Here is a 27,598-nt window from a genome sequence, read left to right as displayed (position 1 = left end):
TATGGTTGCTCCTTGCTCTGTTCTAGCACTGAATAACCTCTTGCTGTACTGCAAGGTCACAGCTGTTTGTGGTAGTGTTGGGTTGGGAAGTGACAGCCACCACCGGACAGCATGGAGTAGCTCAAGCACAGGAAGGTCCTCTTGTCTCCAAACTCAGAGGACAGGCTCAGGGGTCTCTGCGGTCAGAGAGGTACCAGGAGGACAAAGCGTTGGGGCCAAGAGATGAGAGCATGGCTGTGCTGAAAGTGACTAAGAGTCATGGGAGCATGGAGAAAGCTCTGGGTTTTGGCTAGAGAGATGGCTGGAGAGCATGAGGGAGCCCGGAGAGAAGAAACAGCAGTGCTTGGCTGGGGAAGGTTTCCTCTCAGCGGTTTTTCCTGGCAGGCTGTGGAGAAAGAGAACGTGAAGTGGAGGCACTGCGGTGTGCTGGGGGGCTCCTGCCCAGAGCTGGGGGCCTGCTGAGCTGCAGGAGACATCTGCCTGATTATTCTTTCCTCCTTTTGAGCCAAAGGGGCTTTTAAAAGGATGTTTGTTTCCCTCCTTCTTCTTTTATTTTATTTTTTCCAGGAACAAATGCCAGCTCATAGAGAACTGACTCACCAGTGTGAATAAGTAGTAAACCAGACAGGTTTAATATAGAGAAGGGAAACAACTTCTTATCCTCCCTTCTCTTTGAGGAGTCTTCTTGTGGAGCCCTGCCAGGAAGAGACTGGGCAGTGGGAGCTGGCTGGGGTCTGTCCCCTCCCTGTTCCATCCCAAGCCTGTGCTGCAGCCTCTCTGCAGACAAGGTGATTTTTTCCCCTGCTGATTCAGCCTCTGGAGGAAAATGCCTAGTCTGGCTGTCAGGGCTGAGCTGTGCCAGGTGACTCAGATCAGATCTGGAGAGCATTGACCTGAGCTGGTCAGGAGTCTGCAATCCTCCTCTCTGGCAAACTGAGCAGGGGTGGGAGCCTGGGACAAGCTGTGCTGGAAAAGGGGAAGTTTGCTGGGACTTGGTCTGTTAAAGTACATGCAAAAATCACCTGCACTGTGGTGTGTCCCCCCCCCCCCCTTACAGCACTGTTCAGACTGGCACCTCCTGCATCCTTCCCTGATCTGAGCACAGAACCAGCGACGGAGAACGGTGCTGGTGGCTGCTGCCCAAACCTCACAGAACGCAGGTGGGCACTGTTCCTGGTGGCCTTCCCTCTGCTTGCCTCCCACCATTACAACACGACCCACAGGCTGTCCACTGACTGGAACACTGGTAGATCCTGCCCTGTTTGCAGCCCCTTTTCCTTACCACATCTCTGGGCTTGGCTGTTGCCTTGCTTCTCTCTGCCTGGCTCCCAGCTTGGATTTTGCAAGTGCTAGGGTCATGCACAACGTATTAATATGCTTAGCCTTCACCCACAACACGGTTAAGCTGTATTCCCAACCCCACCTTAGTGGGAGCAAGGGGCAGCAACCAAAATTGGGGAAAATAAATAAATAAATAAAAGGAGAAGATGGCACTCTGCAAAAAGAAAAACACCTTTATTTTTAAACTCTTTCCTTAAAAATGTGTTTGTAAAAGTTTACAGCATAAAAATAATATCTCATGGCTATAGATGTGACAAAGTACAAGTCCTACAAATACGTCTGTAAACCTAGGAAAATGTTAACTCTTTGGTACCTTAGTCTGAACTCTGTTTTTTTCCCTTGCCCTCGGGATGTTTTCTGGCAGATGGCGTGGAGGCAGGTGCTGTGCAGTTCAGAGATGCTGCGGAGCGACAGCGTGAATCCCCTTCTTCAGATCTGCCCAGCTTTACACAGACAGACCTCAGGCTTTCCAACAGCCAAAACGCAGAGCCCTGTGCCTGTGGTGCTACCCACCCCAGCCCCAAGCTGGGAAGAAGGGGAAGAGCCATTTCTCACTTCTGGCCCACTTCCCCTGGCTGCACGTCTGCACTGCACTTCTGCCTCCCACGCTGTGGGGCTCCACCACAGTCCTACTGACAGGTGAACAGAGACAACTGAGTTACATTAAAGTCCACTGTGCTCTAGGATTCTTAACACGACACAAACACTAAACGTTGACACTCTCACTTTAAAAAAAATAATAACACGCTCAAACCAAGAAGGACAAAAGGCTTAGAACCTGTGCACACGTCAGTCTGAGAAGCATCTTAAACACAAAAAGAGACTCTGAAGTGTTGCATTAGTTTCTGGGATACACGTAGGTATGTATGAAATAGTGACTGGAAGAAAGATAATGCGTATACTGGTGCTGATAACAATTGACAGCTGCAGAGTAAAATACAATCTACAAATAAAAGATATTGCACTAGAGATGGGCCCAAGCTGTGGCATGTCTCCCTTTGGGAGGCACCCAGTTTGGGTCCACCTCTAAACACAAAAACACATCCAAACAAAATTACTGATCGTCGAAAGAAAAAACCCAGAGGGACCGGTTCCCTTCAGAATCTCACCGGAGAAATCATGGCTGCAAAACTGCTGGGCCCAGAACAGCCAGCATTTCTGCTGGCCCTGTTCCTCTGGGTCATGCCAGGACTGGAGTGTTGGCAGCAGAGAGGGAATGGGGGCTGGAGCCAGATCCCCACGTGGGGTGAGCTCACCCCTCCTAAGCCTTCTTTGAGGAGAGTTTGCCCAGCTCAGGCTGCAGGCTTGCTTAGCAAAATACATTGGCAGGGTGGTGGGAATAGTCAAGTAAGGATGGGAAAGTACCGCAAAGTGCAGGAGCTGGCCCTTGGCATCACAGGGCCAACAGCGACTATTTGGTCATACCTCTCTGCAGTGCAGAATGGTACCATTGTGGCGTACCTGTTTTAAGAAGGAAGAGGGAGGTGGGTTTTGCTGACAAATCTGATCCCTTAAGCAGCCAGAACAGGTTTTGATGTAAAGAATAATTGAAATGAATGTACATATGGGATAGAATGCAATAGGCATCCAAGTGTAGCTAATGCCCAGCTAATAGGACCGGACACCTGAGATCCCCCATTAGGGACAAGAATTAGATATTCTCTTTCAGGACTGTGGAATAATATTTTAATAGTGGGAAATTAGTAATTCTTCTGTACAAGATGAAGTTGAGTACGGGTTTTGTGAAATAAAGAAGCAAATGGCCAAAGGGAGGGTGAGAAGGGTTTTATTGACGGGAAAATCTTTGGGCTGGATGGAGGTAGTAGAAGTAGCTCCCTAGAGTTGCTTTTGATGCCTGAAGTCTTCAATATTTTTATTAGTTGATCCAGCCCAAAAATAACAGTTTGTTAGTGAAATGTGCTGATGACCCAACGTCTGGAACTGCAGGGAGTATTTTGGTTAGAAATGCTGGAAGAGTAGAAAGATGTAGGTGTTAAGGTTGGTTAGAGGATGACTCCAAACTACCACAATGTTGTGGCTGGGAAAAGGGCAGCATTATCCAAAGCTACACTAGGCAAGACAAATCCAGTACAGACCAGAAGGTATTAATGCCCTGTGTGAGGTCTAGACTTGACCTGACCTGGAGTACTGGATACTTCTGGTCACACTTGGCAGAGAAAGACAAATTAAAAATGGAGCTGGTGTAGACAGGAGTGATCAGGGTGATCTGATGTGCCATCCTATGGGCTCAAGTTGCAGTGACATGCATCCTACCAAGCACCTTGCATGTTAGAAAAATACAGTGGTCTGACCCCAAGGATCTCAGAAATTACTGCTTCTCCACAGTTAGGATCATTTCTGGAACCACAGAAGATGGCTCCTTCATTACAGTCAGGAGAATCTAGTATGGAAAAACAGTTGTCATTCACAGTGTGTTTCCTACAGATGATGGGGAATCTGACCACAAGGACTAAAATACTCCTCCACTGGCTGCCAATAGAAGTGCTTTTCCTTAGGTTCACATTTTACCAAGGGCATCAACCTACAAAATATCTACTCCTCTTTCAGTTGCATAAATGGCAGTGCTGCAATGATGGACTACTTAAGACAGAAGCTGTTTTGCTGATTGGTATTTTTTTTGGCAGAATTATCAGATTAAAAGAAAAAAAAATCAGTGGCTTTGAGGTGGCTGAAACCCAAAAGATGCTGATTGAATTTTCAAATTTGCCTGTGCAGGATTTGTGGGACGCACAGAGAAATGTGCATGAGTAGGGCAGCACAAAGGTTAATGGGAGTGGGGGACATGCTGCAGAGCTCTGCAAGGCAAAACTTCTCCTTTTGGAAAAAAAAACTGCTAGTTTCTGTGGTGTCAGAGCTGTAGTTCTGGGGTCTAGCTTTTCTAGCCCTGGCAGGCTGAGTGGCTATGCCCAATCCCCAGAAGGAAGCAAGGTGTCATGGCAAACAGCTTCCCAGCCTCTCCCCCTCTCTGCCTTTTGAGATGTCCCTGGGCTGGTGTTCTGGCATTCTTATTGCTCCCCATAGTTTTGCTATGACTCAGGAGGGACTGGTGAGACCCACCATCCTGAGAAAGATGGTGTTTGGGTGAACAGTCTTTACAAGGGAGCTCTTATTTCCCAAAGATAAGACACAAACATTTTGCAGTTATACGATTTCCCAGCAGATGATCTGGGCTTAGTGGCAGTAGAAGATTAATGAATAGCCATATTGCTTCCTTATACTGGCCCTGGCTAGTGGATTAATATATTTGTTCCCTTTAAATCATCACTGGAGAATAATTAGCTTAGTGCCCACGCAGACAACAACACTGGACTGCCCTCTTTGCTCTACAACAGAGTCATTGTGAGAGCATTTTCTGTTCCTGGCCCTTGGGACTCATGGCTGGGCACAGGATGGCTCAGGGTAGGAGGGCAGAGCTGTGCCCCAGAGCCACGGGTACCTGTAGTGCTTGCGATGCTCTGTCCACTGGAGAGTCAGGATAGGAAAATGGTGATTCAGTATCTGTGAGACGCTGGCTGGTCTTTCCAGGTCTTGGCTGTGCTTGGAGGACTAGCCACCCAACAGCTCGAGTTGGGTATTGCAGCTTCTCTACCCCCCATCAATGGGTTCCAAGGAAATCATCTGTCCTGGTGGTATTTCGTAGAACCACGGTGTGGCTGGTGCTGAGACCATCAGAGAAGTGCTGGTGCAGAGGAGCTGGAACTCACTGCCATCTAAAGAGCGTGGAAGGAGAAGAGGCTGGAGCATCTTAGCAATGCGGAAAGTGGTGTCTCTTGTGGAGATCTAGCCCACGCCTTCCGCTTAAGAAGAAGATGTTGGTCTGTGAGATGTCTCCTTCCCACAGCGGTTTGGTCGCTGAGGAGGATGTGGCAGTGATCTGGAAGATGCTGGCACTGAGCCGCCTCTTTGTAAGGAGGGAAGGGAATGGCAGTGGGGAAAATGTCTCTAATTCCCCGCCTGACTCTGGAAGACGGGACATAGGGAGGAATGCCAGGACAGGCAGGGATGTCCTGATGAACAAGCGCAAAGCGTGGTTCTCTGAGACGCCTGGCTCAGCCCCACACCTGGCCTCACCGTGGGGAGATGCCGTCAGCCCAGGTTTGCCTAAAGGAAGCTCTCCTCCACCTCGTGGTGCCCCGGGGCCAGCTCCTGGCAGCCCAGCTGCAGGTCAGATTCTGGCTCCTCGTCCTGCGGGGGGCCCAGGGGGCTGTCACAGGATATTGTAGATGATGTGTTGGCTTCATTCAGCATAGAGCTGAAGGGAGAAAAGGGGAAAAGAAATGAGTGCCTATCCTGAGTTTCCTGATGAAACAGGATTCCCAATGAATGAGAAGCACATTGAGCTCCTGGTCAATCTTAGCAGCTTTCCAGAGCTCTGTGCCCCAGCGTGCCCTCTCCTGTCTCCAGCTGTGCTGGCTGACACATGGGGATGAGACAAGACACCATTTAGCTCACAGCCCTCTGGTTCACCTCCATCCCTGGGAGCTCATGGGGATGACACTGCCCTCCTTTCCTAGAAAACCCATCCCTGAGCAGAGCATCGCTATTTGCTGTTGAAGCCCACTTCTTCAGTTTTGGGCAATCCTGGGCAGAGACAGCATTTAGAAGTGACTTTTCTACCTGGCACGGCTGATGGAGGCCTCCTGAGGGAGATCGCACATTGCCTCAGGCTTGGGGTCGGGAAGAGGGATGATGTAGTCGTTCTCGCCCCCATTCTGGTGCACGGCAGTGTAGAGGGTGGGGGAGCTGGGAGGGAGCCTGGCGTTGTTCAGCCCGGGGATCGTGGGTCTTGTGCGAACAACAGCGGGGTGGTCGCTCTTCATGAACTCTTCATCCACCTGCTGGTACCTCTGCTCTCACAGGTTACCAGAGAAACAGGAAAGTCTTGTGAGCAGAGAAAACACACAGACGTTGTGTTTGCTTTCCCTGACTGCTAGGCTTCTTTCCCCAGGGGTTGACATCTAGCTGCATTCAGCTACCCTGACTCCAACACAGTCATGTCACCAATGTTTCCTATATGAGAGATCAGCAGCACAATATATATATACATTCCAAAATATCAATTGGCAGCAGGCTTCTGATCTCCTGCCAGTTCTCATTTCTGCAGTTGCTGAGAAACCAGCTGCCTGCTGATGACAGCTGTCTCGCAATGTCCCCAGGATTCCCAGACGACCTCCACTGGCTGTTCAAATTAATGCAGCCCAAATCACAGCAAAATCCTATAGCACAGCAGCTACTAATTAGGGTCTCCGAACCTTAATCAAGTGCCGTAACCAAGGTGGCATCCTTCAAGGAGCTTCAACTGACCCTTCTCTGGCCGTCAACACACAGTCCTTGGCACGTACCTTTCTGTAGCAATCCACCAAGAGGTTTCCCATAAGCACCACCAGCTGTGAGAAGGATGGTCTGATCTCAAACTTCTCCTCCCAGCACTTCTGCATGATATTGTAGCTAACAAGTGGGAAGAACGGGCATGTTGGTGACTTAGCGGGAAAACAGAGGCAGAACTGCTCCTGTCATTTCTGCAGAGCAGGCCCAGGGTTAACACATGCAGGCAGCACTTACATTTCATCAGAAGCGTGGGTGGGTTTGGACATCCGATAGCCACGTTTGATGGCATTGTAGAACTGTTCATTCATAGGCAGTTCAGGGTAGGGAGTCCCTCCTGGTGTGCAGGGAGAGCAGGGAATCAGGCTGGTGCAGAGCCTCCCACCCCCATGCCATCATGCTTTTCACACCATGGTTTCCTGTTTGTCTTTTGTTTTTTAATTTACCTTTCCTGTTTCATTTTGCTTCCAAGTGGCCACGTCAGCATGGGAAAAAAGGAGACATTGAGTGAAGTGCTACTCTGATGCTCGTAGAGTTGGGACTTGGGGATTAGAATGGATTTCTACCCTCTGGTCTTAGGAAAGGATCGTGCTAAAGTGCTACCACTTCTGTGCACACAACCATGATCTCCAGGACACCTACCTAGAGTGAATATCTCCCAGAGAAGAATCCCAAAGGACCACACGTCACTCAGGGTGGTGTAGAGGTTGTTGAAGATGCTCTCCGGGGCCATCCACTTAAGGGGCAAGAAGGTCTAAGAGGAAAAATTGGAATGAGGAAGAGTCAGCTGCATCTACAGCATTTGTTTCAACAAGAAAGAGTCTGTTTACAAGCAGAGACCACCTGGAGCTGCCTGACAGCCCCAAATATCTGCTGACAAGCACTTCTTGGAGGGATCAATTTTCTTTTTCCTAGTGCAGGATGAACCCAGCAAGCAGGAGGGAAGAACGGGTATGCTACATCTATTTCCATCATGGCCCGTCTGCCATAATGAGCTGTCACGGTGCTTGTCTCTGTTCTCTGGTCCTTGGGATGAGTTCACTGATTGCACTGCATGACCACAGAACTCCCAGAGGGAGTCCAGAACTATCTGCACTTTGGAAACCCGAGACTAAGCTGGAGAGGGCTATGGGATGACCAGGAAAGAGCTGAAGCTCCAGCTTTTCCTGTTCTTACTCACATGGTGATACACTAAAAGGAGCCTCACTTGATCAGTGTGTGCAGCACTGGCTGTGCTGTTCCAAAGATTTGCTTGCACAATGAATACCAAAATAATCTCCAGGAAGAACTGCAGAGAGGCCCAGTTTCATTTCTCATTTCATAAGGAAAAGCAGCTATATCAAGGCTGGACTGGAAAATCACAGCCTCTCTGCAGAGAAGTCCCCTGGCCAATATGCTCAGCACCTGGCTGCCACGCCATGCAAATGGGACAAATCAGGAGGGAGGCTGAGTAGTTCATTGAGTAGATGAAGATTGGGGTTTGAGGGACCTGGCACCACTCTCAGCTCCCTCAGACTCAGTTTCCTGTCGGCCAAACAGAGCCAGTTATGTGTCCTGCTTTGCTTAGGGTTACACATTTCCAGATGCCCAGCACTGGAGAAGACACACCGATGTTGAAAGCACAGGGAAGGTTTCAGGGAAGCTCAATAATAGCCCCATCCTCTCTTGCCTCGAAAGACTGGAGATGTCTTTCTGGAAAGTAGCTGCTTGCAGGAAAGCACTTCCTCTTACGCTGTGGTCTGGTGGTTAAAGCAGAAGTCTGTGGACCTCTCCCCAGAGTGGCCAGTGACTCACTGTCAAGCTGCCTAACTTTGCACTCCTCCTGCCTGCAGCTGAAGACCAGGCTTAGCACCACGCAGGGAAGGGACACAACTCCACTGCCAATGCACAATCCAACAGTTTTGCTGTTGCGGCCTGGGTTCTTCTGTAAGAGCTTGGAGATACAGCCATACAATTCTGCTACTCCACAGTGTGCAGAGCACATCAGGTGCACTATGGTTGGCCAGTGACAGTTGACACCGTCAGCTGGGAGTGCTGCCATGTCACCAGCCCTGGGCACAGCAATAGACAGGGGGCTGGCAGGGGAGCATGGTGCCAGACCCAGAGCCCTAGGAAGAAGGGGATGGCATGGCTCCTGGTACTCACGCTGCCTTTGGAGATATAGTTGGAATCCCTCATGATGTCCCTTGCCAGACCAAAGTCGCAGATCTTCACCAGCTTCCCCTCGCAGATGAGGACGTTCCTGGCAGCCAGGTCGCGATGCACACACTGCAGAGAGGCAGGGCACTGTCACCGGGAGGGGCCCCAAATGGCACAGAGAAGAAGCCCAGCTTCAAGCACTAGCCCACTTCTTTTGCTGCAGGGACAGGAGTCATCTCCTCCACCTTTATGGACCTATATAGCTCAAAGCCACTAGAAGGACTACCTCATTTTTGCTTCTTATTGGGACATCCTGGCAAGGGCCCCGACGTTTTCCAGACACTACCAGTTAGAACAGTAATGTTAAATCACTGCAAAGTAAGACTGTGGGAATCTGGAGCTCCTCTTCTGTGCTCCACGGGATAGCACTGACTATACACTTCTGGAGATCGCACCGTCTGGCTGGAGGCAAAGAGCCAGAAATTTCTCTCTGCACATCATTCATACCATCCCCACCCTGTCTCTTATCCCTGCCCTGCATGATGTTTCACTGAGAGACTATGTTACTGCCTGTCCTAGGCTAAGCCAGACCTTAGGAAGCCCCCATAGCCTGGTCCTCTCTATTGGCTTAATTACCACTGAACGAGCACTTCTTAAGAGGCTTGGGGAGCTTAGAGCATGTGGGACAATATGAATGTCCATGGAGAGTTGCAGCTCTGCTCTGGAATGCCCTCAGTTTAGCACAGCAAGGCTATCTGTTTGCAGCCAGTCATCCCAGTAAAGGAGGATGATGTAACATCACAGCTGTGCTACACAGGGCTTGGGAAGAGCTCAGAGTCACGGAATTTGAGGTGTGAAGCTTGATCTATGTCAGGGTTTGCTGGCGTGAAAATACTGATGCTCAGGGCTGTACTTCCAAGGGGAAGTGGTTGGCAGCCCTTCCATTGCATGGCCACTTGTCCCTCAAAGAGGTCAGCATGGACAGAGGGACAGTGAGATGAAGGTGACCACAGGCACAGCAGAGTATTCCTTGCCTCCATGGGCCAGCCTGCATACATACATTTTTGGAAGCCAGGAACTCCATCCCATTGGCCACCTGGAAGCTGAAGCCCACCAAGTCCATATAGCTGAGGAGTGGAGATTCATTTATCAGTGTCACCCGGTCTGTTCTTTCAGGAGCTGGAAGACAGGCAGACACAGAGGTTGGTGTGACATGGCACACTCATGGACTGCAGCTGTCAGAAGGAACCAGCTCAATGGGGACTGCTCTGCCTCCACCAACACCAGGACAGAGGCTGGGGCTTCCAGCACAAGGCTAGATTAGTCTCAGAGGTGACCTTTGCAATATGACCCATCCAGTTCTGCAAGCAAAGGCATCCTGCACCCCAAATGCAAGCTCCTTTCCCTTCTACTACAGCCGAGCTGTTACCTGATGGGGAATAGCTGTCCAGCTCGTATGGGGTGCCATAGTTAGAGGACTCGATGTCAGCGTACTTGACTTCACCCTTCATGTCAGACATAGGCACATAATCCAGAGACTCGTCCTTGCTCATGTCCATGTAGCCCCCATCGCTCTCGACAGACAAGGAGAGGTGACTGGAGGGGGAAAAGGAGACCGTGAGGAGGATAGGAGATGCAGGGTATGGGAGAAATGATCTGAAGAACTGCAGCTCCTGAACCCTTAGCCCCAGCACTGAAATATCTCATAGCAGGGAAAGAAGCTCTGTGACATACAAATTGGCACTGGGGATCTCCTTTCGGGAGAAAGCCTCTGGGGCTTGAGAGGCTCTGCTCTGTGCTTAGGAGAATCTCAGCTGCCTTCAAGCAGAGGGGGCAGCTGTGCTTATGTCCTAACACTGCTCTATTTTACTGTTGCTTTTGTGTGCTGGAAGGAAGTGCTGCTTTCTAGTTTCCCATGGGAGTGTTTCTCTGCACTGATGTGTCTGCACCTCTTACAGCTGGCAGCTGGATGAAGGACTGTTTCCCTTTCCTCTTAGCACCTCTTGTGCAACTGCACTCCCTCTAGCACTTCTCCCTTAGGCACAGTAGCAGCACAACCTGTGCTGAAAACGCACAGCTGAGGTCTCCAAAGGCTAAGACGTGCTGAGAAACTCCTTTCTGTACTCAGCGAGTAGCTACGGTCATGCTAGTAAAGTTAATCCTGCCAGGGAATATTCCCAGCTGGCACACAGCAGCCAGGGTATGTGTTAGCATCAGCCTCCAGGACACACAAATTGCATCTGCTAAATCCCTGCCTGCCAGGAGCTGTCTGGAGGTGGCTGTTTGGCTAAAGGTAACATTGGGCAACCACGCTCCCTTGCTAGGCCAGCATTTATTCTACTGGTCTGGAGGAAATGAAGGTATCCTTCCTGGCACTACCAGCCTCCCTCATTGGTGTGGGCTAAGACGGTGTAGGCAGCAGAGAGGAGGAGAAGGCTGCTTTCCAAGTACCTCTGCACATGGTCCTCCTTGATGGTGTTCCCATACAGCTCTGCCTCCCGGCGGGCCTTCTCGCCATAGGACTGCAGGAAGGTGTGCTTGTTGCGGTGCAGGTAGTCCACCAGGTCCCCGTAACGGCAGTACTCAGTGATGATATAGATGGGCCCTGGGGGAAAAGAGCCCTCATATTACCTCTGCCTGGCCCCGTTTGCTCCCTAGGGCAGTGATTTTTGTCCCTTGGGGAACATTACCAGATTGCAGGACCGTGGGGAAAAGATGTCTTTGTGGGAGTGAGCATTATCAGAATTTGAAATTTATGTTTGGGAAGGTAGGTGGGGGTTAACAGAAACATGCCTTCTCAGTTTGAAGTGGGCTGTAAAGAGAGGCTTTCCCAGGGGAACGGTGAGTCATTTTGAACCAGAAAACAGCAATTGCTCTCTCTGAGGACAATTCTCACCCTGCGGCACAATGCAAGGTAGCAGGGAGAAGACAGGGCACCTGGCATTCAGTTACCTCCTTTGGTGCAGGCCCCCAGCAAGTTGACAATGTTGAGGTGAGGTCCCAGGTGGCTCATGATCTTCAGCTCGGACATGAGGGCTTGCTTCTCGCTGCTCCGGGCGGTGGCTGTTGGGGACAGTTGGTGTGAGCAGGAAGGCGAGGAGTGAGCACCTGGGCATCATCCAGCCTTGTGGTGTTGGGATAGGAGAAAGGGACAGTGTGGGGACCTTACACTTGAGCATCTTGACCGCCACTTTCATGGTGGACTGTGAATGGCTCAGGCCATGTGCTGTTGCCTCCACCACGCGTCCAAAGGCACCGGAGCCAAGAGTGCGTCCTGCAGAGAAAGGTAAGGTTGGTATCATCGAGGATACGCAAGAACAGGAGAGGACCTTGGAAAAGGCATGTCTCTTGTCTGAAATGGCAGCAGCCATCCTGGTAGGAACGGTGGTGGTGGAGAGTGAAGATGTTTGGCACTGAAAGTGGTTTGTGGCTGTCTGGGAAGGGAAGGAGCTGCCAGCCACAGGGAAAGAGAGTCATGAATAACCATGTGCCTCATGCCAAAGGGAGCAGCTAGTTTCCCACAGTGGCCCCAGATGGGTCCCTCTGCTGCAGGACCACATCATATCCCAGGGATCTCTGTGCTCTGCTTGGACTGCTCTCTTCTTGAGATCCCAGACCCCAAACCATCACCCCCAGACAGACAGGGCTCATCAGAGGAACATGCAGAGCCTTTACCTAACACCAGCTTGTCCCTGGGCACCTCCCAGCTGGAGTCATAAGGGAGCTGCATGGGATCCACATAGATGTACTCGTGCCCATCAGAGCTCACTGACTCGATCACCTTCCAGCGGATTTCATAGCGAGGTTTCTGGAGAGGGGAGCAGAGAGACAAGGGAGATCTGAGAAGCTGAGGGACAGGGAGGGCATGGGGACTGTGGAGGGTTTTGTTAGGGAGTCCTTGGCCTCTGCAGTCATTGCCACCTTCCATGTCTAGCCTACAGATGGCAGGAGGCCAATGGAGGCCCATGATCACTGACATGGATGGAACATCATCAGACAGAAGCTCACAGCTTTGCTCTCCCCATCCGCCCTGACACGTGGGTACCACTGCAACAGCCTGCAAATGCTGTCCTTTTTTACCTTCTGCCACAGGACGATCAGGATGATCAGGGAGATGACAGTGAGGACCAGCAGGGCCAGGATGACAGAGATGATAACCACTTTGAACGGCAAGGCTACAACAACAAGTACAGGGTTGGCAGTCAGACTCCCACCCCTGCATAGTCTGGGCACCCCAAGGAAAGGGGTTATCAGCACAGAGGTCTCCCTCCCTCCTGTAGCCACTGTCCCCTTCCTGCTGCATGCCTCCCCAAGAGACATTGGCCCCAAGGGGGTGATGATAGATTGATGATCCATCATGGACCTTAAATCAGAACCACACGTCCATCCCAGGCTCTCCTCTGGGCTGGAGTCTGACTGGGGACAATCCTGTCCACTCCTCCTGGTCAGACTTTCCCAGTTGAGACTGTCCTTTCTGATATTTGGGAAAGCATGTGGTTGTTTGAGTCTGTGGCACCATCTAGTGACCCTTGGGCTAATAACAAGACACTAGGGACTATATCCCTGGAGGGATAACCCTGCTCAGGGGTGGGAGGAGAATGGCTATGACCAGTGGACATGAGAGCTACAGATTGCTCTTGGAGCAGCTCAACACAAAGGAGGCTTCATTTTGGGCAGAAATACCCAGGCTTTCTGCCTGAGGACTGCAGCTGTCAGAGGATGCTGCTGGCTCCCAGCACCTCCAGGCTGGAGGCACAGAGAGGAAAGTCCATCTCCCCACCTCCGGCTCAAACACCTCCCGCAGTGCTCACCATTTGGGACCAGAGTGATGTCTTGGGAGTTGGAGCCCAGGAAGTTTTGCACAGTGCACCTCAGGAGCAGGGGTTCATCCACCCTGTGCAGCTGCAGGGTGCTGTTCACACGGTACACCTGCAGCTCTGCATGGTACGTGGCGTTGGTGTGCAGGCCGATCTCTGCGGAGTTGTTCCCCAGCAGCTGGGTGGGCTGCCCCTGGTTGCCGCACCTGGTCCGGAGGAGGATAAAGGCACCTAAGAGGCAGCCAGACCCACGCACGACTATGGGATGTCCGGCTGCGTGGGCCAGCAGAACGCAATAAAATAACAGTCTATTATTTCTAAAAATGCATAAGCTCTGTCATTCCCATGGGCTCGGCTCCATCTCTCCGCTTACCATTTGATGTTTCTGCAGGTGGACCAGCTGATCTCTGGCTGGGGCATCCCTTCAGCAGAGCACGTTACAGTCTGCTCCCCGCTGCTGGCACTGCTGTTCTCCTTGAGATCAACCACTTTGGCTGGTACTGAAACCAAGAGACACTGGTGGGAATTAATCCTCTGCTTTGAATGCAGATGGGGAAGGGAACATAGTTCCCCTGGACCCTCATTGTGGCACAGGGTTGATGTGACAGTGAGGTAGGACTTAGAGCAATTGTGCCTTATTTTTGAAACTAATTGCAAAACCAGAAAGGTTTGAGGTGGTCATGGAAGAGACCTGCCCCTATCTACCCTGCTTGTGTAGCAGAGGAACTACAGAAGGAGTCCAGGACACTTCTGCATCTGTAGATGAACCTGCATCTACATCCTTGGGACAACACTTGAAGGCCATGTTGCTGGTGTCTGTACTGCCTCCTCATCCCCCTTGTTCCGAGACCAAGTGTGAGATATTTCAGGTGAACTTTTTTCTCACTTTAATGCTCTCTTTTTGACCAAAACCACCCTGGAACTGCAGTCATAGGTGTAAAGGCTCCAGGCTGAGAACCCAGGAGCAAAGGAGCATCCCTTGGGACTGCCCCCACACTCCTTGGCCCCATGCCTGCGTGCACATCCTCACCATTTATCTGCAGATAGAAGGACAGCTCTTGCACATCGTCCTCATTGGAAGCTCGGATGGTGTAAAATCCTCCTTCCTCCTGCTTCACCCGCACCAGGACCAGAGACGTCTGGTACCTGGAGAAGACACAGCCATGGAGTGCATGCAGGAAGGCACCTGGTGACTGACACTGCTTGGAAGGGACCGGCTCCCACCCAAATGAGGAATGCACAAAATTCGCTCACAGAAAGGCCAGTGTTCAGCCACCATCCCATACCTACTCATGCCCAACCAGCTTGTGTTGTGAATTATCCCCTCCCAGTCCCCTGGTAAGGAGTGATGTGCCCCCACCTGATTTCTGACAGGTTCCTGTTGGTGATGGTGAACTCGCTGCTGCTCTCCATGGTCAACGTCTTGTTGTTCTTCAGCCACACGATGTTTGGCTGTGGGTAGGCCTCCACATCCACCTGGATGATGTGGCTCTTGTGGACCTCAGCGTACACTGTGCTGTTCAGGTGAGTGTGGAAGCGCACAAAGCCACGCTCTGAGAAGAGGCAAGAAGGATACAGGCTTCAGGGAGAGACATGGTCACCTCTCCACCTCTATGGGCTATCGTGGATCTGGGACAAAATACTCTGAAGTGATGGAGCAGCTCCAGGTTCATCCCTCAAGGTCTCAGGTCTGTGCCCAAGGAGAGCATGGGTGTGAGCTCACAGGCCAAGTAACACGCAAGGAAAGGGCTGTCACCTTTCAGAGATGGGCAGCTTCCCCAAAATGACATGAAAGGAGCACAGGTGTAGGTGGGAGGTTGATCTAAGAACACACTGGCACTGCATAGTGCAGAAGAGCTCTCATACAAACCTTCAAATATATTAAAGAGTCCCAAAAGCTGCGATGGGGGAGTTGGGATGTGTTGAAGCCAAGAAGTGGGCAGGGATGGAGTGACAGCTGGTGAGGGCTGGCTTTTTGCCATGGTTAATGAGGGCAGGGGTGAGAAGGGGAGGGAGCTAGAGGCTGTGCAGAGAGAGGAGGGTGCCATCCTGGAGCAACACCCACGTGGGTTGCTGCGTTTGAGAGCACGGTCAGTGACGCACCGATCACTTGGACCATGATGTCTTTCCGGTCTGTTTTCTCATGGTAGCCCTCAGAGACATTGCAGACGTAAGTCCCGCTGTCCTCTAGCTCTGCATTCTGGATGATGAGGATGGAACGAATGTCATGGGTGGATCCGGGCAGGAAGTCGGTCACTGGCTCCACAGCCTTCCCTGCCTGCACAACGGGGACAAGAGATATTGTGTGTGAAGTCAAGAGCACGTCATGCCCACAGAGCTACAGAGCCAGGCTCATGGGGAAGGAGGAGAAGAGGGCAGAGGACCGTGGTCTGTTTACAGTGTGGACAGAGAATATGAACCATCAGAAGCCCCTGAGACAGACAGCCTTCATCCAAAGATCTCCCCATCAAGCCTCCTTGAATGGCAGCAGCATCTTACTTCTGCCATGGCATGAAGCTTCCTGAACATTTCTGTGATACTGATAAGTGATTGCCATGGGACATCTGGGCAAAGGCCAGTGCACTCACCTGCTTGCGAGGATAATCCCAGTTGAAGTTGACCAGCTCATTGCCGCTGACGGTGCACATCAGGGTAACATTTTCTCCCTGACGCACTATGGTCTGCACTGCACTGATGGAGACATTCACAGATGAGACTACGGGAAGTGAGAAAGAAAGGGATGATTAATAAGGGAGACATGAGCGGACACCCAGTCCATTTATCTTAGGTGGACTCATTCACTTGAAAGTCTCTTCCATGAGGTATAGAGCTGACACTTTGGCAGAACCTATTCTTTAATGGAGACAGGGCTAAATCCAGCCCCTCAATTGATCAGGGACATCACTAAGGAGAGGGGGAAAGCTTTTCTGTCCCATCTCTGTTGTTTTGAAGGAACAGCCACAACAGCTACAGAGATATGCCAAGATATGGGCAGCTCACCCTGGATCCTGTAGACATAGAAGGTGTCTGAATCCACCTCTTGGTCATCCACGATTGCCTGGCAGTAGTAGGTCTTGTCCTCAAAGAAGCCTTTGAAGCCCTGTTGTGGGTCATAAGCAGCCGGAATGGGATTCTCCACTTTCTTTTCATAGAGGGTCACCTGCAGCTCTGGGTTGGTCACACGGCATGGGATGATGGCCTCTGTGTAGCCCGTGATGAAGATGAAGAACTCTTCAGAATTGATTGCGGGGAGAAAAACTAAGGAGGGATCTATAGGAGAGAGAGGCACACTGGTTACACCATGACCTCCCCCACTGCTTGCCCCAGCGTGCCACACGTGGGCCTTTCCATGCAGAAACAAGGATGTGCTGTCCCTTACCTGGAACATAGATGTAAAGGGCTTTCCTCTCTGCTCGCTCTGGAGCCTGGTCGGGGCTGTAGGAGCACGCATACTCCCCTGTGTGACGGCCTGTCACGTTCCTGAGGGTGAGGTTGCTGATGAAGACCTTGTCCTTCTGCTCCAGCAAGGCAGGGAGAGGCTGACCATCCCGCTCCCAGACCAGCTCTCTGTCCCCATGGCACACGAGGGAGAAGGTGCTGTGGAGGCTAAGGACGAGCTCAGCATCTTCAGGTTCAATGTGCAGCCCTCTGCCCCCAGACGTTACCTCCAGCAGACCTGGGACAGGGGAGAGGTGAGACCACATTGGACATCTCTGAAATCCAAGGACCAGTAATGCCCAGTGTCATCAGGAGGTGAGGGGCAGGAGGCCAGCCTGGGAGGGATTCAGGCACCTGCTGAAACACAGGGTGCAAACTGGGCTGCTGTGATGCTGCTACAGCAATGCAAGGGACATCCTTGGTGAGGACAGGGCTGGAAGCAGGAGTGACCTAGACATCTCCCAGATGTTTGCTTGTATGCATCCCATGCACTGGGCCTGAGGGACTGACAGCTTATAGTACTGCTTACCTAAAAATGAGCCCGCCTCATAAAGCAGAGGTAGGTCTCAGCTGCACCTTCAAAAGCTCAGAAAAGCCATGCCTTTGGTGGGCAGGGGGAGAGAAGGAGATGAAGCAATTAATTCCCTGCTCCATAAGCTGCCTCTCCACAGAGACAGTGCTAGACGTGACACAGGCTGGGCTGAAACAATGTCAGTTTAAAGGAAAGTGAAAAAGGAATGAAAGCAAAGCCTTGCAGGATATCCTATGGAAGCAATAGAGCAGGCAGGGTCTTCCTGAACAGCTTCCCATGTGTCTCCTGGCTGCTTTGCTTCACCCAGATGTTCCAGTGGGGCTGGGAAAGTGCATGTGCTCCCCCACAGTGTCCCTGTGAGCAGGGTTAGGGTTAGAGTCAGGGTTAGGGCTAGGACTGGGTCAGCAGAGCCAGCAGACCCAGGTCATCAGGAAGGATGGATGAAAGCAGCGCACCCCTGTGCCTCCCCATGCCATCACCCATCTCCTCATCACCCCAGTGATGGGAGCATCCCCAGACAGCACCTCCATGCGGAGCCTAGTCCTGCTCCCATCTCCCTGGGCCACCACTCACCAGTGAGGATGAGGAGCTGCAGCGATGCCTTCAGAGAGGGACAGAGCATGGTGGGCTCCACGGCCCCGTGGCCGAATCCTGTTAGGAACAAAGCAGGATTATTCCAACACCGCTGGGCTGAGGGTCCCCTCTCCACCTCCCCTCCCCTCTCTCCAGTTTTCAGCCTTTCCCTCCTCCTGCTGACCTGGCTCTCCCTCGTGCTGGATCTGCTGAAGGAGCAGATCTAAGGCATCTCCTGCTGGGAAACAGGGACTGGGCTGGAGGCTCCAGGAGCTGTGTCAGCTCTTGCTCATCACAGCTCAAAATGCCTCTCCCCAACTGCAGAGCCCTGCCTTTCCCACCCCCCCCCCTCGCCTCCTTTTCCCTGTTAGTTTTTGCTTCCCTCAGTCCCAGTGAGATAAAACTTGCTAAAAAACAGACGCCCCCCTCCCTGCAGTCCCCCCGCATTTTCTGCTTCTTTCAACAAAAGAAAACACGTCCAAAAACATTCCCCCAAAAAACAGAGAATTTCTTGTATTTCACTCTAAAAAAATATGCATCTTCGGGGAATAATTTTGTTTTAAAATCCCTTTTATCAACATTTCTCAAGAAGTCCTTTTCACAGAGCACGTCCAGCCTTCCCTGATGCAAACTCATAGCCCAAAAGAGACGGGCCCAGAGCTCCCTAACAGCAGCGGGGCCATCCCCTACACGACAGGGTGACAGGAGCAGAGTGGGCTGAGATTTGGGGACCCCAGAGCCAAAGCCGAGGTTTAGAGCTCTCACACCTCCGTCTTGAAGCTGCTCCCAAGGCAGACCCCGAGGTGAAGCCCCCAGGAGGCCCCCACCTGAGGCTGGTGGCAATCTGAGCTTGCTGGCCCAGCCCCAGGCACTGCCTCTTACCGAGTGGGTCTGCTGCCTCTTGGCCCTGAAGTGCCGTCTCTCTGCTTGATGTTGGGAGGAAATGGTTTTTAAATGACGTGCACTTGTCAGATGTTTTTATTATTCTCTTGCTTTGGCTCCAAAAAGAAAAAAAAAAAAGAAAAAAAAAAAAAGAAAAAAAGCCTGATCTACCAGAAAACTCTCCAGGTCTCCAGCTTACTCAGCAGCTTGCCTCTCCACAAAGCCCCTCGGTGACTCCTCTCTTCTGCATTTGCTGGGGAGGAAGAGGGCACTTAAAGGGAAGACCTGGGGGCGGTGGGAATGAAAGGATCGGGGGGCGGGGGGGAATTCAGGCTGTAAATGGACACAAGCTGCCTGTCAGAGAGGTCTGGTCCCACCAGCACCACCCTGGTCTCTGCAGGATCGCTGCCAAGCGAACCAGTGCTCTGCTGGATCCAGACTCCAGCGAGAACCGAGAGCCCTGCGGCCTCCGCCTGCTGCCTCTGGCTGCCTCCCCAGCATTCATGGCTGGTTCTAATAAAAACGCTGGTTTTGCAGAAAGCCTTTTCTCTTGGAGATGCTTCCCGAGCAGAGTGGGAGGGTGGCAACGTCTCACGAATAGCTGTGACCTCTCCCTTGTTTGCCCGCTCTGGCTGGGGCAAGAGGCATGCTTGGAAACGCAAAGCTCTGCTTGTTCTGCAGAGCCTGCCCTGCAGATGGACAAACCTTCCTCTCCTCGTCACAGCAATGTGTGCTTGCATGTGTGCACAAACAGGCATTTCACAAGGGATGTAAACGCACCCAGATCTCCTCCAGCCTTGAGGACACTTGTTTCAATCCTCAGTCACAGATTTCGTTCTCAGCAAGAGCACCAAGATGCACACTACGAGCGCCAGACAACGAGCTGAGGTGAGGGTGACCCTACCCAGCGGTCCAGAATCAGGCACATGGATGTAATCCCACCCAGGGACCCGAACATTATCACCTACACAGTGCTCAGCTGCCATGGATCATCCCCTCTCAGCCCTATGGGTGAAAACGGGGTCACAGGCCCCTCAGATTCTTACACCTTTCCCATGGGCCAGCAGCTGAGCAACTTTAACCACAGGATGTCCCATGGGCGAGGTCCCTGCCCTACAGCAATGCCACCTCCTCGGCACAGCCCTGGCAGGCACCAAGGTAACATCCCAGCTCCCATCGCTGTGCTGAGAACCCCTCCAACTCCTCCTCCCCACTGTGGTCCCTGAGTGCAGGCACAGAACCTCCCTCTGCCCCTCTCTGGCGCTGTGACACGAGGGCAAGCCGGCCGCTTTCTCTTGAGCTGTGTTGTTTATTATTCTAAGAGAGGAATTCGGCTGGGAGAGGAGGGGGTGGCCAGCAGGCTGCATTTAGAGAGCAAGAGGTGTGAGGGGCAGCTGAGGGCCCTTGGTTTGTTTGGCCCAGAGCAGAGGAGGCTGAGGGGAGACCTCACGGCAGCCCACAGCTCCTCATGGTGGCCCCAAGGATGCTGGATGTGGAGAAGGGCCACATCCAACCTCTGCTGGGGACAAACCCACCCCTACATGGGGAGGGCCATTCCCTCACCATCTCTGCCACTCCTCCCCATAGCTGTGCCTTACCGAGGACCTTAAGCTTCACCAAACCTCGTTCATCAATTGCTGCTCCTCTGTTCCAGACCTGTGTCTTGTCTGAAATAGAATGCCCAAAGCATATTGTGTGGGCTCAGTCTTGAAACTTTTTCGGTATTTAATAGGACAAGGGGAAATGGTTTCAAACTAAAAGAGGGGAGATTTAAGACTGGACATAAGGAAAACATTTTTTTACAATAAGGGTGGTGATGCACTGGCACAGGTTGCCCAGAGAGGCGGTGGATTCCCTGTCCCTGGAGACACTCAAGAACCAGGCCCTGAGCCCCTGAAGGAGCTGTGGGTGTCTGTTCATTGCGGAGGACTCAGACCAGATGACCATTAAGGGCCCCTTCCAACTCAAACAATTCTATGATGAAGGCAGAAACACGCTCTGGCGGCGCTCAGCATGCCCTGCCCACCTCTGAGCCCCCTCGTTCCAGTGCTGTGTCCATTTCTAGCCCTTCAACAGCCTTAAACCATGGCACATCAACACAGGTGGGCATGCGCGCCAAGCAACACCCTTACCATTTGCTGCCCGCTGCTTGAGCACACACACCTTGACCACATTTCTTGCCTCTCATTCACAACCAAGAGGAGAAACAGCACCGCCTACAAGCACCCCCAGCACCGTGGGAGCTGGGAAGCAGCCCGCCAAGCTGCACACAGGGAAGGGAAGGTTCTGTACACCCTGCAGCCCCGCCGCTCCTCGAACAGAGCTCAACTCCCTGCGACCCACAGCCCACCAGCAAGCTGTGCTGTTTGCTGGAAATCAGGGTGCACAGCCCCCTCTCGGCACATCCCGCTGCCCTCGCTTTTCCTCTGGCTTTCCATTTCCAGCCAGGCTGCGATTCCCGGCGCTCCCGCTGCGCTCGCTGGCCCCGCGGCCCTGCCAAGCAGGCGAAGGACATCTGGTGCGAATTAGCGCGAAGTAAAATATACTTTATTTTTTCTTTGTCTAAACTCATCTGAGTCATTAAGTGAGATCACGGGTGCCCGCGCGCAATGAGAAAGCCCTGCATGGATCCCGGGATCGATGCCCCACGCAGCCACGGTGCGGGGGCTCCTCCCGGCCTGGGGGCTGGTGTCCCACCCCATTAAGAAGGGGAATTGCTCCCCGAGCAAAGGCTGCTGAGACCCCAGCCTTGCTTGTCTGCCAGTGAAACTCCTTGGCCTGTCCCATTTCCCTCTGCCACCCTCCCCCCTGCCTCTGTGACAGCTTCTTTCCCACCCTTTAATCTAAATAAAACTGAGTTTTTTTCTTTTTTTTTTTTCCTCTTGGCTGGAACTGGCTGGAGTTGCAACATCTCTCCTCTGGGGTCCCTCGGCTCCCATGACACCACATTTACTCACAGGCAAGATTATCATCACTGAGCCCTTTTTCTTTTTTCCCAGCACATGGCTAGAATTAGGCACTGCGCACACGGGGAGCCCGTCATCCCCAGCCTGTAAGCAGCCGATGATAAAACGCAGAGATTGGAAATCTGAAACTCGAGGGACTGGCAAGTCCTCAGGGTCTCACGGGCCATCCCTGGAGCAAAATCCTCCTTTTGCACATCAGCTTGTAGATGCAAACTGGGTCGTGATGCTTTACCCCCGTGGTGGTGACACCAAGGGATGCTCAGCCCTAATCCCCCCCGCTTTCCCCCTCTGGTTTAGGCCCATGGGAGACAGAGGAAATGAATGACCCATCTAGCACAAGTTCAAAATAAAAATGAAACATCTGTTTGGAGCGGAGCCAGCGTTATAAATAATCCCCCAGCCCTGAGTGTTGGTATTCGTGGCCCTTTGGGTTGCGCATACTCCCCCCACTTCCGCTCATGGAAAGAAGGCCGGGCATGGGGCTGCTCCCTGGAGCTGACAAGCCTGGCGCGGGCTGTGGGAAAACCCTGGGAGGGGGGTAAGGGGCTCACCTGCGGTCAGGAAGGAGGGATGGGGTGCTTTGCTCTTCGCCCCTTGGTCACCTGGACCAAGCTGTGGCAGGATGCTCATGTAGGACATGGGCAGTGGGATCTGCTCAGCGCCAGAGCTCGCTCCCTGCAGGCAGTGCCCCCGCCCCCGCCCCCCCCGCCGGGGGGTACAAATGTGCCTCTTGGGAGCATTTCATGCTTTCCTGGTGCCTATGGAAACCACCCTCCAACTTCTCCATCACCCCTGACAGCAAAGACATCTTAGGGAGCAAACACCACGAGCACATGAGCAACGCGAGTAATGAGTGTGGATGCAGTGCCCCCAGCCCACAGGGCAGCACCCACAGAGCTCCCAGCATCGCTTCGTTGCCAGCACCAGGTAGAGGTGGCCCCAACCATGCAGCAAAGCCTGGGGGCTGGCGGGTAGTGGCTCCTCAAAGATCAATCTGTCCCCTCTGTCCTCAGGCTGGAACGTGTGGGACACCTCGGGGTGTCCCCATCCACTTGCCTGATGCTTTTCCAGCTGTGTAGGGGTGGAAAGGATCAGGCGAGGATGCAGGGATGAGGGCACCCCAGGGCTTTGCTCTCTCCCTTCCTCCAGCAAGGAAAGCTAAGCGCTTTGCTAAGGTACGTGTCCCCTGCACGTCTGAATCCCCCGCTGTGCACGGCTGGGGCCAAAGGTCCTGGATGGCTCTAATTAACCGCTAATCAAGGAGAGAGAAATGAAGATAGAGACATCTCCCTGTGTCCTGCCTCCCAGCAGGATGCGGGGCTTTGCACTGCTGCATCCCCAGCTCCACGTCCCTGCGAAGGGAGAGCAACCTGATCCTTCCTGAAAATGTCCATGAGATGCGGGTGCTGCCAGGGAGGAGGAAATAATTCCCATGGATGCATCGGCCCTTCTCTTCTCGGCTGCCTGCGAGGGACCCGAGCTTAATCGCTTTGTTCTGGGGTTTTAGGCTCTCGTGGCTGGGATTAGCCACACGACAGCTCCGTGGTCGGGGATGAGGAGCAGGACCCGGTGTGCCAAAGGCAGCAGCACACGTGAGGGACGGGGCCTGACGCAGTGCCCTGCTGCTGGAGCTGATCCCTCACCCCTTGCCTCATACCCAACACCGTGTCCCCCCTCCTTGCTGCAAAGCAGGGACAAGCTGTGCTGCAAGCTGGGGCCAGGCCCCATCTCCATAGAACAACAGAGAAAACCCCAGCTTCTCTCCGCACTGATGCTCTACAAACCCCTTCAAAACCCCTTGAATCCCACAGACCCACCACCTGCTCTCCCCAAACCCGGCTTCGAAATCACCGAGTCCTACGCCTGCCAGAGTTTGCCTTTCTGAATCAGACCATATTCTCCCCATCCGCTCCCAGACTGGAGAGAGAAACTTGGCAGGAGAGGACGGGACCCTCTCAAGGAGCGCCCTGAGCAGAGCAGGGTTCTGTTCTGCAGCCATTTGCTCAGCAAAGCCTGAAACGGAGGTGACTTTCAGTTTGCAAGTGGAGAATGCGCTTTCAGAGAGCAGAGCTTGAAATGGTTTATTTTCTGCTGGCCCCGGTTCAGACAAACCCACAAGCAAACATATTTTTTTGTATAAATAAGACAGTGTGTCTCGCCAGTTAAAGCAATTCAAACATGAATGTAGCAATTTAATTGGTGCCAATTACTGTGTCTCGGTAGCATTAAGATTTCAGTCACAACCTCCTTTGCATGGCAGACGGGCCAGGAGGGGGAAGGCAGAGGGAGAGCAGGATGGGGCCCTGCTCCTTGCTGTAGCCCGCAGGGGACGCGTGGAGAAGTCCCCTTCCTTAGCGGGGAAGGCACCTCCTGCCATCTATCCCTGCTTTGCAGCTGCACCACACAACTCCTACTTGCTTGGCAGCATCATTTCTATGGGAGATTTCATGAGGAATGTTGACGTGGGCAAGGTTGTTCCACAGCCTGCAGCCCAGGGATGAGGAGAAAGCAGAGTGTAAAGGCCAGGAGATCATCGCCAGCATACCCTGCCACAAGGCCAGGAAAGGGACAGACCCATGGGACCCCCTGACCTGTCCCAGTGCCCCTCTGTTCATCCCTGGCATGTGTCCCCATCCCTGTCCCAGCCAGCTCTGCTCCAGGAAAGTGCTATGCTTCCAGGAAGGGCCGTCCTCGTGGAGTGGAGCAGGGCAGAGGTGTGCTTGGCTCAGGGGAGCCTAATTAGGCAACTGCTAAAACAAGCCTCGTTATGTCCAGTCTGCCTGGCAGAGCAGAAGGAGCCTTCTGGAGCCACTCCAGCCCCCCAGGGAACAATCCCCCGACCTATACCCTCCCCTCACAGCTCCTCTCAGAGGGATTTCTTCCCCTCAGTTCAAGCACAAACAAACAGACTGCACCAAGTGCCCCAGCCTGGCCCTGCCTTGCAGTTATGAGACCCATCCAGCCCACCAGTCCCCAGTGAGCCCCCAGCTCTGTGCCAAGGCAGCACCAATGCCACCACCGGGGGCTGTGGGCCAGCAGTACTCAGCCATCACTGCTCCTCTGCTCCCTGCTCTTCATTGCTGCATCCAGGGAGATGCTTGGCCAAACACCCACCCTGCTTCAACTTGGCATCTGCTGCTGGAGAGTGTCTCCTAATCTCTGGTGCTCACAGACACTTATTCTTGCCCTATTCTCAGGGACGCTGTTCTCTCTGTAACGCTGTTGTTTTGGATATGTTGGAAACCCACCAAACTGGAGCCTGAAGGGAACCAAGAGTGCATCACCCTGCTGCAGAGCTCACATCCCCCCAAGCATTTGTCACCCGAAACCTGCAGTGCTGAAGGCGTCCTGCTCACCACAAGTTAGTCTTCCACCCCTTTACACAATGACCTTTTCCTTTGCACTCCCCATGCATGAAGACTTCAAGCTACCACCACAACACCCAGTGAGCACCCAATGCTACTATCAGCCCCCTCTGTCAGCCCCCTGCAGCCTTTTCTGCAGGCTCCGTGCTTTCCTCAAACCTTTCCCCCCATGTCCATCCCTCAGCACTGCTCTGTGCTGGCTCTGCCCCCAGCCCTGCTCCTTCCAGTCCCACAGGAAGCACTGCTGGTTTCCCCGCGCCGTGCTGCAATCTGGTTTGTGTCCAGTGTAGCCCCCAGATCCTTTCCCACAGCATGAGCTGCCTAGGCTCTTCTCTCCCAAGCTCACGTACAGCCATTTAATAGCTCCTCCCGAAGCGCAGTGGGCTGCTGCTCCCAGCCTCCTTCTCTCCATCCCTCTTCCCTGTATGCTCACGGGAGATGCACAGGACTGAGCCCTGTGGGACGCCACTGGAAGCACCCAGGACATTTGGTGGCTTCTCCTCAACTGCAGCCCACAGCGCTGAGCCCACTGCTTTCAGCTCTTTCCCTGCTGCTTTAGCAGAAGCCTCAAGTGCTGCAGGGCAGGAATGGAGCAGCACAACATCCCTTTGCACCCCCAGCTCCACTCCCTGTTGGCAGATGAGCACAGGAGGAGGATGCCCCATTCCCATAATGTCCCCAAAAGTCCTGGTGTGACTGTCACAGCCCTGCAGGACATGCAGACCCCTGTCCCCAGGCTTTGCTTCAGACCGGCCACCACCTATTGGGGTTGGAGGCCTCTGGGACAGCTGAGTGGTTGCCCACATTTGTGCCCCTTAAGGGGGCCTACCCCCACCCTGAATGGGTGCAGGCACTCAGCGGGGCTTGCAGATGTCCCCTGCACGCTGGCCTGGCCCATGGGGACAGGAGGGCCGCCAAGAGCAAGGACTGGAGAGCGGCGGCCCCAGCTGTGTTTGGATGCTTTATTGCCGCTCTGCCTGGTGCAAGCACAGGGTGAAGCTGAGCATCGCTGCACACAGCAAGGACCCGCAGCTCCTGCAAACCCACCCTGGAGCTGCGTGGAGGTCAGCAGGGAGCCCCTCCTGCCCCCTGCAATGCTCTGTACCAGACTCCCCATGGTTCCTGGATGGGGCAGTCAGGCCCTGCAGCCCGCATCCCCTGCACCCAGCTCTGCTTGCAGCCCCTGCCTGTGACAGCACAGCGGTGGCACACTGAAGGCAGTGAGCAGCCCTCTGACAGCCCAGCACAGCACAGGGAAGAACCTGGGACACCCTAGGGAAAAGCAGAGGCCCCCCAGGTCCTGCCACAGCCACAGCATCCCTTGGTGGGTCACCCGACATGGCTCTACCCATGGGATGCCACCGCACTCCCCAAACCCCCACCCTCCCAGGGCTGGTGGGACATTTCAGGGCACCAGCCCCCACCATTACCCCCATTAGCAAGGCCCCTCCCGGGGACTCACATCCCATCCCAGCTCCGGGCCTTACCTCACGTGGGGTCCCACTGGGTGAGCGCTGCTCCGCGCGTCCACAGCCGCCCCGAATTCCTTTCTCTCCTCCTCCTCCGCTCTCTTTATCTGCAGCCTGCGGAGGCTCTCTGCCCTCCCAGCCTTCCCCAGCTGGCAAGGCTTTCCCACATAGAGGAGAAAGATGAAGGGGGGGGCGGTGGAGGGGGGGGGGGTGTGCTGAGGAAAATAAAACAGGGGAGGGGAGGCTGTGCCAGCGCTGGGGCAGAGCCAAGCCCCCGTGCTGCGCCCTCAGCGCATCGCAGCCCCCCGACGTGCAGCGGAGCGAGGCACGGGGCGGTGTGCGGGGCTAAATACCGCAGCCCGGGAGGAGGGGGAGGAGCAGCGGGGCTGCCCCGCAGCGGAGTGCCGCCACTTCCTCCCTCCGCCCTCTGCGGGACCGCTTCGAGCCAAACTTTCGCTTAAAGCCCAACAGAGCGGCGCGATGGGGAAGGATTAACAAAAATCAATACATGAATAAATAAATAGAAAACAAGAAGGGAAGCTCAAGTGGCGCAGACGGAGGGGAGCTGGGCTGCGGGAAGGGAGAGCCAGGGCCCCGCAAACGGGAAACAAAAGGAGCCCGGAGCAGCCCGGCTCTCCCCTTCAAGCGGAGGGAAGGGTGCTGCACTGCGTCTCCCCGTGCCTGCTTTCAGTTCGGGCCTTTCTCCCTATTTTCTTTCTATTCTTCTTTT

At 53.5% G+C, this 27,598-nt stretch overlaps 1 protein-coding gene across 1 annotated transcript; it reads right to left on the bottom strand.

The window, feature by feature from the left end:
- Window positions 1,497–27,228, bottom strand: PDGFRB (platelet derived growth factor receptor beta). The gene is made up of 23 exons (XM_021410439.1): window positions 26,887–27,228; window positions 18,187–18,264; window positions 17,023–17,319; window positions 16,644–16,913; window positions 16,232–16,359; window positions 15,747–15,921; window positions 15,004–15,196; window positions 14,674–14,789; window positions 14,017–14,143; window positions 13,638–13,849; window positions 12,907–13,001; window positions 12,502–12,634; window positions 11,996–12,100; window positions 11,779–11,889; window positions 11,278–11,431; window positions 10,256–10,422; window positions 9,887–10,005; window positions 8,833–8,955; window positions 7,330–7,441; window positions 6,925–7,024; window positions 6,705–6,810; window positions 5,980–6,209; window positions 1,497–5,614 (listed from the first exon to the last, which is right to left on the bottom strand). The coding sequence occupies exons 2-23, from the start codon at window positions 18,233–18,235 to the stop codon at window positions 5,464–5,466; spliced, it is 3,273 nt and encodes a 1,090-aa protein (XP_021266114.1). The 5' UTR covers window positions 18,236–18,264; window positions 26,887–27,228; the 3' UTR covers window positions 1,497–5,463.

The sequence above is a fragment of the Numida meleagris genome, chromosome 12, assembly GCF_002078875.1.
Source record: "Numida meleagris isolate 19003 breed g44 Domestic line chromosome 12, NumMel1.0, whole genome shotgun sequence".
Lineage (NCBI taxonomy): Eukaryota > Metazoa > Chordata > Aves > Galliformes > Numididae > Numida > Numida meleagris.
Note: the sequence above shows the minus strand (reverse complement) of the source record. Positions and strands in the feature narration are given on the sequence as shown.